Source organism: Anopheles moucheti, chromosome 2, assembly GCF_943734755.1.
Source record: "Anopheles moucheti chromosome 2, idAnoMoucSN_F20_07, whole genome shotgun sequence".
NCBI classification, from domain to species: Eukaryota; Metazoa; Arthropoda; class Insecta; order Diptera; family Culicidae; genus Anopheles; species Anopheles moucheti.
The window spans coordinates 66,473,900-66,486,121 of NC_069140.1; the positions used below are offsets into that span (position 1 = coordinate 66,473,900).

General features: G+C 42.7%; 1 protein-coding gene across 1 annotated transcript; it reads right to left on the reverse strand.

Annotated features, from left to right (window-relative positions):
- Positions 1 to 10,269: 10,269 nt before the first annotated feature.
- On the reverse strand, positions 10,270 to 11,483 carry LOC128298489 (putative nuclease HARBI1). The gene is made up of 4 exons (XM_053034239.1): positions 11,362 to 11,483; positions 10,858 to 11,296; positions 10,629 to 10,773; positions 10,270 to 10,556 (listed from the first exon to the last, which is right to left on the reverse strand). The coding sequence occupies exons 1-4, from the start codon at positions 11,481 to 11,483 to the stop codon at positions 10,270 to 10,272; spliced, it is 993 nt and encodes a 330-aa protein (XP_052890199.1).
- Between the last annotated feature and the right edge of the window lie 739 nt (positions 11,484 to 12,222).

The window sequence follows — 12,222 nt, forward strand, 5'->3', positions numbered from 1 at the left end:
AGGATCACCGGGAAGCTTCCCTGGCTTCGGGAGAAGGACAAGCATATGTCTTCCAGATCGATGGAAAGTGGCCAGTGTCGAAGCAGTGCTTAAAGACGGCTTGAAATGTCTCCGGAGATAGTTTGATAGCTACTTTTAAAGTTTCCGTGTGGATGCCATCCGGACCGGGAGACTTTCCCACTTTTAGACTATCCGCGACCTTCATCAACTGTTCGATGGTTACCGGAACGGGAGTCATTTCGGGAGAGCAGAAATGATCACAAAGAACCGGCTTCTCGTGCGTCGGAAAAAGCTGATCAATTATGCCCCGTAGCTTTATGGGACATCTTTCCTTGGGAAGGTTTCGTCTGGACATTTTACCCATGAGGCGACGGTATGCACCGAAGGGGTCGCAAGAGGCCTCATGGCATAATGCTAGGAAGCAACGCCTCTTGCTTTCCTTAATCTCCCTTTTGAGATTCGACCGGGCTGAGATGTACGTTGCTTTCAACTCCAATTTGTGTGCCGATGAAATACTGGCCCGTTGTAGGCACCTTCTCGCTTCGATGCACACGGAACGTAAACTGGCAATGGAGTTTGTCCACCAATACGCTGGCCGTCGTCGACGGGGCCCCGGTTTCATTTTTGGCATTGTTGCGTCGCAGGCTTTGGAGACCGACGATACTAGTGTTCCCGCAGAGGAAGATATCGCGAAGTCACCAAAAAGAAGCGCTTCTCTGAAGAGGGTCTCGTTGAAAAACTGCGTTTTCCATCTTGGGAACCCTGATTTAATAAAGGCTGTGTAGCGCCGGTCACCTACGGTGTACCGTATCGCACTATGGTCACTGAGAGTGAAAACGTCGCTAACTTTCCAGTTTATATTGTCGACAAGACCAGGGCTGCAGAACGTTATGTCAATCACTGACGATTTGGGTTTGTTCTTTTGCTTCCCCATTCTGTGGCCCAAGCATTAAAATCACCAGCTACGACCACGGTGTTTAGACCGATGAGGTTATCAGCAAGTTTATGCAGCATTTGACAGAATTTTTCTATGTCCCAGCTCGGTGGTGCGTAGCAGCTGCAGCTGATGTTGTTTATCACCGCAATCACAAAACCATCTTCGTCATTCGAGACAACCTGCTGAATTGGGAAAGAACCAGTTGCCCAAATTGCAGAGGAGCATGATGCATCCGTGACCCAATTACTACTATTTGTCGGAATACGATATGGTTCCGATAATAATGCCACGTCCCCTTTTTCATCTACTAATACTTGGCTCAGCAGGTCCTGAGCGGCCTCGCAGTGATTTAAATTTAACTGCACTATCTCCACGACACGGATGGTTTATTTACTACCGGGCAGTGAGAACTTCCAGCCTGGTGCGTATTTACACAAGGAGGACACAGAACACACTTCGGGGGTTTAGTGCAAGTACTTGCAAAATGACGCTTCTCACCACAGCGCAGGCAATTCTCTGTTCTGTCAGGGCCCTTACAGTTGCGGGACTGGTGACCAATGTCCCAACAACGATCGCACTAGGCCTGGGTCTCTTCGTGGTTGCCTTCCCTTGGATGCCTCGGTTTGCTTCTTCGACTGCTGGCTGCGCCTTCTTGCTGTTTTTCTTCAGGACAACACTCCATAGTTCGTTTTGCACCCCTCTAACTGCCATGGGAATAGCGTTTTCCCTAGTCTGGCTGATGGCAATATCGCTTTTGCACGTTTCGGTCCTTCTTCAACGTGCTCTGGCGATCGAACGTTACGTCCTCTCTTGGATGATTACGGCGTGTGCAGCGCGGGAGCGCTTTTTACTCCTTCTTTAAGGGCTTTCTCTGCTCGTTTTGCCCACAGCTTCAGCGTAACGATCTCACGTTCAACGTTTGCTAGGGCTGTAAGGAGCCTAACCATCATCTTTTTAATCGGGGCATGAACGTTGTGTCTATCCTTAGTGAAAAGATGTAACTCTCTGGCCATGGATAGGACTTCCTGCAAATTGCCACCGATCTTTTTTACTATCTTTCTTATCCGATTCGGACAATGCGGCGTCGTCGGGGGGGAGGAAATGTCCCACCGGTGAAGCTACCCCCTGGGATGTCTCCCGTTGCTTCGTCCATTTCTGTTCCTGCATCTACCATCTTTACGGCGTCTATCAACACATTCGTGTGTGAGTTGATACACTCGTGAGTGTGTTGTTTGACATATCCCAGTCATACAAAGGCAGTATTTCTTGGTCGCATTTCTTTTGTTCTCATAGTCGAATAGAAAGTCTATTCGACTTCGAATTGACCACCGACAGGAAGACTAAATCGACCTTCACGCACACACTCTCACCGCGATGGTATATAAAGCGCCGCGTAACCACGCCCGCTTCAGTCGCCTGGCTGCTTTTGCAGCGTGTGGACCTACGCCGGGTCGTAGCAAAAGTATGATTTTATGCAAAAAAGGGGGTGGGGGAACTAGCACCACTCTCTGGCTCCCTGGCAACAGTCAGTTCACTGTTGAACTGTTGCATTGCTGAGTTGTTTAACTGTTGAGTCACAAAGTTAGACTCCTTATATATCCTCTGGCGAGGATCTCATTTTTATTTACATGTGCCACTGAGGCTCTCACTGGGCACTTCCATTGTCACGATGTTTACACCGATCGCTTCTGTCACTGTCGGACATTATGTCGTATTTACGAAGTTGTCGGAAGAAAGCTTCACGGTCGGGATATCTGAGTACCGCGGTGAGTGAAGGACTAACAGAAAATAAATGTATATAAGGGCAGGACGACGCGCGAGCCGCCCTTTTTTACCGCTAGAAAACGTGAACGATTAAAGAACTAATTTTTTGGTTCGCTCTAGTAAGATAGCGTTCCTAATTAATTATCGACTGTTTTGCGTTTTCTACAGAATGTTTAAAGACGGATAAATCACGAATAAACATAGCATGAACAGTACTCAGAGAAATTGATAAGCACAAGAAACATGATGTAAAGGTGAAGCGGATACGACGCAGTCAACGTTGCGTGGATTAACAAGAAATTGTTACTGAAATTATTGTTTTATACCCTCAACAATAACTGAAAAGGCGATATACAACGATTTGAAGAGTACAAATCACAGAAAAACATGTTAACCGAGAATCAGCTGATGATAACTTTGAATGATTCCAGTATAGATTGTGAAAATCCTCGACAATTTTCCCAGCTGGAAAAGAAAATGATTCGAAAGCAAATTGACGAATAGCTTAACGAAGTAATCATACAACCATCACAAAGCAAACTCGTAAACCTTATGAATATTATGACAAAGAATGATGATTCTAAATCACGTTTGTGTAGACGATCGCGCATTCGACAAGTAGAATGTTCGAGCCAAGATCCGAGCACCACAAAAGGGTGATGACCGAAGCAAGGTTATCATGGAATCGTTGCAGACGAAGACGAACCGACGAAGACGTCGGTTGACGAATTTACTCACAATTATGATGTTATCGACGAAGATGATAGTAATAAACGGAAAACGAACACGCAAGAACTAAAATATCAAAGGGTCCGTAAAATTAAAGAACAAATGCCGGCGAAGTGCTATATTGAGAAAATGTAGCAAAAGAATCGCAAGAAAACTATCAAGCTCCTGATAGTAAAACAAAAAAGCCAACCGGAGAGATCGAAACAGCATCTCACACTTCAATCCATTTATTATTTATTGTCTTTAAATTACAATTGATTCTATATCTCCCATTACGCCAACTTCGTCAACAGAATCGTCTGGTGCCATTAGTAATCTTTTTCCCTACCAGACGAGGAGTCTGCCTTCTTCTACATCTCTTTTTTTTAATTGTTCACGGAGCAGCAGCAGCCAGTTTCTGGTCCTACGAGGTGACGAGGACCGCGACGTCTACAGACGAGGAGTCTGAATTCTTTTGCATATTTTGCTCTTGCGGTTTCCGCAGAGCAGCAGCAGCCAGTCTCAGGTCCTTGCCAGTTTCTGGTCCTACGAAGTGACGAGGATCGCGACGTCTACAGACGAGGAGTCTGAATTATTTTGCATATTTTGCTCTTGCGGTTTCCGCAGAGCAGCAGCAGCCAATCTCAGGTCCTTGCCAGTTTCTGGTCCTTGCCAGTTTCTGGTCCTACGAGGTGACGAGGACCGCGACGTCTACAGACGAGGAGTCTGAATTCTTTTGCATATTTTGCTCTTGCGGTTTCCGCAGAGCAGCAGCAGCCAGTCTCAGGTCCTTGACGTTTATGAGGACCTTGACGTCTATACCGGAAGATAAGCAAAAGGGATCGATTAGACACTTCCGCTTTAAGTTTGATTTGGTTAATCGATGAATTACCCTTACCTTATTCCAAAATTCCATTTATCCTCGAAGCCCTGTGCGATGTGCATCTATTCTTTTTTAATTTTTTAATTACTCGATTAATTTTTCTTTAAAAGGAGTATTAGTATTACTTAATTTATTTTAATTCTTTCGCCTTTGCACTTGATCACGGCCCGTAGGCGCTGTTGGAAGGCGTTGCAAGCCGTACGCACAACTTCACAACTTCTTCACGCCTTTATCGATAAATAATAACGGTAACCTCCCTTTTGTCGAGATAGCTCCCCAAACCATCACCGATGACGCATTTTGATACCGTTCGACTGCTCTTTTATCTGCTGATATATCCCGAAGAGATGCTCCATAAACACACGATCATTCTGCTTCTTCAAGTGTGCCTCCAAAGTGAACAGTTTTTCGTCCGAAAAGATGATGTGCCCAGCGTGCGTCTCCAGCAGCAAGCGAGACCTGGTAACCCTGTCGGCAATATTTTTGCTGGTTAAACCGTGAATTTTCTGTTTTTTATACGGTTTGTTGCCTAGATCCTTTATTAAAATGCTTTGCATGGCAAAGTGGCTCAAATTCATTTCACGCGCCATTTTTCTTCCCGAGCGAGCTGTATTCGGCCGTATTCGTTCCTTTACCGCTTTGATCACCGCTGGAGTTCGGACAGTCCGTTTTTGCCCGGTTTCTTCTTTGGAAAAACCGTGTCTGTCTCCTCGTATCGCTTGATGGTCCGGTAGACGAATAATCGGCTTAACTTGAGATGAGACAGTTTTTGCCTAATCTGGATGTTTGTCAAACCTTGCAAATGCAAGATTTTAATTTGTTCGCGACTTGAATCCATTGTAGTTTACAAAAAAAATTAATTAAACACTAAGTGTACGGTTTGCACATTAATATTAGGTGCGCAAATAAATAACGGCCGTGTTTTCATAAGTTTATTTTTACTCGTGGCATTTCTATTTGTAAAACTTGGGTCAGTCAAAGTATTGGCCAATATTATTTATTACTTTCTTCCACCTTTAAGGTAAATCGCGGTTTCCTTTTCGTAAAAATGAAACGTTTTTCGACGCAATCGAGGTATCCAACCAATTCTGGATCTGTTCTTATGAGGAGAACTGCTGGTCAGCCAATCCATGTGCCATGGAACGGAACAGATGGAAATCTGATGGTGCCAGATCCGGTGAATACGGCGGGTGCGGTAAAACATCCCATTTGAGGGTATTAAGGTTGTTTTTCACAGGTTGCGTAACATGTGGCCTAGCATTGTCATGCAGCAGAATAACTTGGTCGTGGCGTGATGAGTGTTCTGGCCGTTTTTCACGCAGTGCTCGGCTTAAATTCGCCGATTGTTTCCGGTAGCGTTCACCAGTGATTGTTTCTCCCGGTTTCAGAAGTTCGTAGTAGATGACGCCGAGCTGGTCCCACCAAATACTCAGCATAACTTTCGAGCTATGGATGTTCGGCCGAGCTGATGATGTTGGGGTATGACCGGGGGATCCCCATGATTTTTTGCGCTGAGGATTGCTGAACAAAATCCACTTCTTATTTCCCGTCACAATTCGGCGCAGGAACCCCTTTCTGTTGTGCCGTTGGATTAGCAATTCACACAAGAAGAGTCTGCGTTCAATGTCCCGCGGCTTCAACTCGTGTGGTATCCATTTGCCCTCTTTCTGTATCATGTCTAACGCATTTAGCCGTGATGATATGGCCTGACGAGTTACACCAAGCACGACTGCAAGCTCTTCTTGCGTTGCAGTGATTTTCCTCCAGTAAAGTCGTCAATTCTTCGTTGGCGTACGTTTTGGTCCTTCCTTCACGTTGAGCATCCTCCACTTCATCATGTGACGCAAACAGCGGAAAGTTGTGATTTCGTTGCCTGATAAAATTTAGCAAATAAGTAGTAGTTTTTACTACTTCTTTTGCGACAGCCGGTTGAAGCATTATAGTGTTCCGAAAAATTCGGAACACGCTACTCAAAATACCAAAAGTATTTTCCACGATTATTCGACCTTTTGAAAGACGGTAATTGAAAGTTCTTTCAATTCAACCCCGTGGATGGTATCCTCCATAAGGCCGAATACAGTAGTTAGTGAAGGCAAATGCGTTGTCAGCTAACAACATCTACGGCACTCTTACGGATGACGGACACGTATGGGATTCACAGTTTTAATAGTTGTGCCACCAAAAAAAAAAAAAAAAAACAAATTCCTTGAGCCATTTCGCTAAAGCAGGGCTGGCATCATCCGATCAGTATATAATCCGTTCCTGAATGGGAACGGAAGCAATAAACTTTACCGCATTATGCTAGTTAGGTTGGTTTACTGGTGGCATGAAAACTGGTTCAATGTGTGGTTACGTCAACCGATCCTGGACATGATCGTGTTGCCACTTAACACTTCTCCCGTGCAATGACTGCAACAAGGGCCGCAAATTCGTTGTTCTTGTGCTCTTTTTGCGGAACATATACTCCGCAAAATAATCCTCCAACGATCCTTGTATGTTGGTGCCCTTCTGCTTTAGGAAGTGCTTCAGCCACCGCCACACATTCTCAATTCGCTGGGTGTGTACGTCACCCTGGAGCGGATCCACGAAATTATAAGAATTGTTGACGGTGGCGTGCTCGCACCCCAACCCGGTGAGACCGTTGTAACCCGCCCAGCAGTCGGATAGGATCCGCGTTCCAGGTACTACGTGCCGTTGAATCAGCTCGTGGAGCACAGTCTGGGTCCGGACCTCCACACGCTCCAGGAAAATCTCGCCGGTTTCCCTGCAAATACCGCCGACCAACCACTTCTTGTTGGAGTTGCTGATCCGGCCGATGTTGTACTTGCGGCGGACGACCTTCGTCTCGTCTACCTCGACGGTCATCCCTGCTCCGCCGATTTGTCGTGTTGTTCGATCAAACTCGAAATCAAACAAAAAAAACGCGAAGCAGCCTGAACCATTCCAGGACCGTGCAGCGGCTCAGCCCGGTCTCGCTCATCGCGCGACTCACGGGTGACTTTGCCGCCCACTCGTAAAACAAACGCGTCAAAGTAGCCAAGCTACTTTTCGCGTCGAAGAAAATCGATGCAGTCCGGATACTGCAGGTAGGCGCACACGCCTTACGGCGGCACAGCCACTTCACCCGGTCACCGGCGGTCACTTTCTTCAGCTTCATGGCTCCACTGCACTTCGGGCACGATTGCTCGCGCTTCAGCAGCCCCTTGCCCTGCTGCCACTCGATCCCTCGCAGTGGATCCTCAAACAGCGCACTTAGTTCACCACTGTTTTTTATTTCCATCGTGGAAAACGTACGGAAAATTAGTGTAGCGCTTAAAAACGGGCAAGCAAAAATGTTCACACAGAACCACACACGCGCTGCCAATGGTTTTGCCAGTATGAAATTTTAGCGCTTTTCGGATTTACCTCAATTCAACGTACCAATATCACTATTTGATCCGTACCGATTTAGTAAACTTAGTAGTATGTGTATCGGTTATCACTATTAGCGCACCTACACATACGAAATTGCACTAGTGGGATACTGGAACGAAAGAGCGAGCCCTACGATAGCGACATTCAAAAGTATAAATGACCCGAAATCATTACACAAAGAGTATTTTATTTAATTTCGGCTTTGTATGACGGCTTTGCCGTATTTTCAATAACGCTTGTGTTGAGTGTAATACTAATGGTACAAGGCATTTCCTCCTTGCAATTTGCCTTATCCCGGGCATGCTCGGTTGTGTTGGTGTATTTGGATGTTGTTGGTTTTGATGTCATACTTTTGTTGTTTTTTTTCTTTTATGTTCTTGTGCTTCGTGTGACGCTCATGAAGCGGTTGCATTGCGGTAGTTGTTGTGACGGTATTGTCCGTGTTCGGGATATGGTGTGGCTGGTATGCGACTACGCCGTTATGTTGCCTCCAAAGTGAACAGTTTTTCGTCCGAAAAGATGATGTTGTGGCCAGCGTGCGTCTTCAGCAGCAAGCGAGATCTGGTAACCCTGTCGGCAATATTTTTGCTGGTTAAACCGTGAATTTTCTGTTTTTTATACGGTTTGTTGCCTAGATCCTTTATTAAAATGCTTTGCATGGCAAAGTGGCTCATATTCATTTCACGCGCCATTTTTCTTCCCGAGCGAGCTGGATTCCTCCGTATTAGTTCCTTTACCGCTTTGATCACCGCTGGAGTTCGGACAGTCCGTTTTTTGCCCGGTTTCTTCTTTGGAAAAACCGTGTCTGTCTCCTCGTATCGCTTGATGGTCCGGTAGACGAATAATCGGCTTACCTTGAGATGAGACAGTTTTTGCCTAATCTGGATGTTTGTCAAACCTTGCAAATGCAAGATTTTTACTTGTTCGCGACTTGAAACCATTGTAGTTTACAAAAAAAAACGCGAAAAAAAACCGATCGCGATCGGTTAGATAACGAGGATTCCCGATTCCAAGGGGGAATGACCGAGTGGCCTTGATGGAAAGGACTCGACCGGCAACCGGCACTCTACCCAAGGAACCCGAGACGTCGACGTGATTTTTTAGCGCCGTTTAAATAAACTTGGATTGTGCACTCTTTTGTGCCTATACTCACTCTCACTCTCTGTGCCGACTAGAAACTCACACAGGAGTGAGTATAACTGTTTTATCACTCTTTGGATTATAATCACTCTGCAAGAGTGAGTAAAAGAGTATTATCACTCTTTTGAGATTGTAAACGCTGATGATGAGAGAGCAAACGTGGTTTGTCACTCTCTTTGGATTTTAATGCCCGCCAGGGGATTTCGGGTTAGTAAGAGAGAGTAAAATGTGTTATTTCTCTTGTTGGATTGAAACATTGAGTAAAATAGGAAGAGTTTAAAAGAGAGTGACAGTGTTTTATTATTCGTTTTGGAATGAAATCGATGAATAGGAGTAAATAAAAGTGTTTTATCACTCCTTTTGGATTCAAATAATTCTGTAGGTGTGATTAATTATTCTTTATAAATTTTTAATACATATTTTTTTTAATATCAGCATATTTTTTGTGCATGTATTTTCCGCTAGCTTTGCTAATAAATCCATCATGATTGTTTATTGTAAATCACAGCAAAAATATAATTTCATTCAAACTATTTTTTACCAAGGACTGTTAAAATTAATGAAATATGATTTATTTTTACAAGTTAAAATTCCTGGTTAAATTCATAACGATTTGGAATACGACTATTATTTCCGGTTTTCGGTATCAAAGTGAATGAAAAAAAATCTTGCTATCTCTCGGTGCCCATAAATGACCGATTGCATCCTATTGTTTTACAATATACCATTTTAACTTTGTACCATTTTACTTTCTTTATAATAAACCATAATTCATGGAAATTAATTCGTATATAACATCCATCAAATAATTCATAATTAATCAATTATTAATTAATTATTAATTAATTAATTTCAAATTTTTAATATATAATCACACCTACAGAATTATTTGAATCCAAAAGGAGTGATAAAACACTTTTACTTACTCCTATTCATCGATTTCATTCCAAAACGTATAATAAAACACTGTCACTCTCTTTTATACTCTTCCTATTTTACTCAATGTTTCAATCCAACAAGAGAAACAACACATTTTACTCTCTCTTGCTAACCCGAAATCCCCTGGCGGGCATTAAAATCCAAAGAGAGTGACAAACCACGTTTGCTCTCTCATCATCAGCGTTTACAATCTTAAAAGAGTGATAATACTCTTTTACTCACTCTTGCAGAGTGATTATAATCCAAAGAGTGATAAAACAGTTATACTCACTCCTGTGTGAGTTTCTAGTCGGCACAGAGAGTGAGAGTGAGTATAGGCACAAAAGAGTGGTAAAAACATTAATGCAGTGTAATACTTTTAATGAATCTCAAAAGAGTGAGTAAAGGTTTCAAATCTTTAAACCCACTCTTTGACTCTGTTTCAAATCTTTGAAAAGAGTGATTATTCTCATCTCTATTATTAATGATTTATTCATTGTACTGTTTATGCATTAGAACCATCGCTGTCAACTAATGCTTCCGTATTCCTTGCTATACACCTGTTGTGTAAAGCACAACAAATAATAGTGATCTGTGCAGCTTTTTCTGGTTTATAATGGAGCTGTCTTGCACCTAATAAGCATCGAAATCTGTTCTTTAGCACTCCAATGGTGCGTTCAATTATTTGTCTGCCTTTCGCATGATTTGTATTAAATAAAGCTTCCGGCGTATTTGGGACAGCATTTCTTTTTGGTGTGACCAGCCATGGCTTCGAAGGGTATGCCGAATCGCCTACAAATTGAAACAAAAGAGTAAATATTAGATTTACAAGCCCTTAATAGCATCGATGATATTAAAACTCACCTAGCACTTTGAAGCTAGTTTCACCCCTATGATGCTTTTCGGAGAAATAATCGTCAATTCCACTCACATTCCAAATGTGAGCGTCATGATTGGCTCCGCTGTACCTGGCATCTACATAGCGTATTGCCATTTTGTGATCGCAAACCTTTAGATAAAAAGTAAATCATTGTTATGGGCAATTTTAGGTTGTACGTGAAAAATGCACTGCAATAATCAATGACCATCTTACCAAAAGCACATTTAAGCTGTAAAACCCCTTTCTATTATAATGCTGATCTCTATCGTGAACTGGTGCAATGATTTTTACGTGCGTTCCATCTACACACATTACAATCCCGGGAATGCCGGATTTGGAATAGAAGTGTCGTCGTGCCTCTTGTTGCTCTTCTGGTGTCATTTCCATAGTGATCCATTTTTCGCACAATGATTCCTCCAAGATGATCAGGTTCTTAGCAAAAACTTTGGAAAATGTCGGCTGTGCTATTGCAACGCTAAAATCTGTTCCTACACCATGCTGATAGGTTCCTTCAGCCAGAAACCGTAACGTTGCAGCCAACATTTCTTTCGCAGTTAATCCATTGCTGCTTCTTATCGGTTGAAACTTTGGTGTTATTTCTTCTAAAATTTCCACAAAAATCTCTTTTGAAACCCGGAAATTGTGAGAAAACCTGCAATGAACGTAAAAACAGTTACAATATGCGTTTTGGTATTGTTTAAAATGTAATGTACTTACGCTTCGTTAGATAGTTCCAAGGGGTCGAACATACAACGCAACATACGACGATTTGAGCCAATCTTTGCAATCTGCTCGCCATCACTACTATCACTATCACTAACAAAATACGCAGAAATCATTTTGAACTAAAAATAACTCCTCATATTCAATTTATTACACGAAATAACACTAATTTGTTCTTCTCCGTGTGCAGGACTTGTAACTTTGTTTACTCTTTTCATCTTTGACAGATCGATGCATTGAAGAAAAAAACATAGAAAATTTCATCGACTCTAACGGGAAACTAGAATGCAAATGTGCTTTCCGTTTGGTTAGAGCGTTTCCGTTGGATTGTTTCCCGTTTGGCATTGGGAATGAGCACTATAATTAGATTTCCATTGTTTATTTTGAAGACCGGCGTCATTTCAGCTCCCATTCGATCACTTACTAAATCTGTTAATGTGTTGCTTGTAATTGTCTTGTTACTATAATTGAATCCGTGATCGATAAATACATTTTCTTGTGAATTTAAAGAGATGTGGAGCGTCAGGAACTACGTATGCATGTTTTTTGGTATTTGATGTAAAAAATGTGGATGATCAAAACCGGCTCCTAAATCTTTCCAGCAGGTAATATTTGCAGGGAAATTATTAATAAGTATGGCCACTAAGTTAATGTTTTTATCACATAGTTTTGTAACAATATTTAACATTATCGCTTTCTCCATGCCTTGATCGAAATAAACGAAGACTGGCCGCTTCCAGTTTTTGAATAGTCCTTATGCCATCACAATCTGTATATAATTGAAAGCCTAGAATTTCGTCTGTGACCGGTTCGTACTTGGGCAAACTTTCCACTTTCATCTCGTCGAAGCTCAAA

Bases quoted from the DNA above. Each gene is read 5' to 3' on its own strand.
- LOC128298489 (XM_053034239.1), bottom strand. From the start codon at position 11,483: ATGATTTCTGCGTATTTTGTTAGTGATAGTGATAGTAGTGATGGCGAG. The intron at 10,774-10,857 runs GTAAGATGGTCA...TTTTATCTAAAG, and splicing joins ACAGCTTAAATGTGCTTTTG to GTTTGCGATCACAAAATGGC. The intron at 10,557-10,628 runs GTGAGTTTTAAT...TTCAATTTGTAG, and splicing joins AACTAGCTTCAAAGTGCTAG to GCGATTCGGCATACCCTTCG.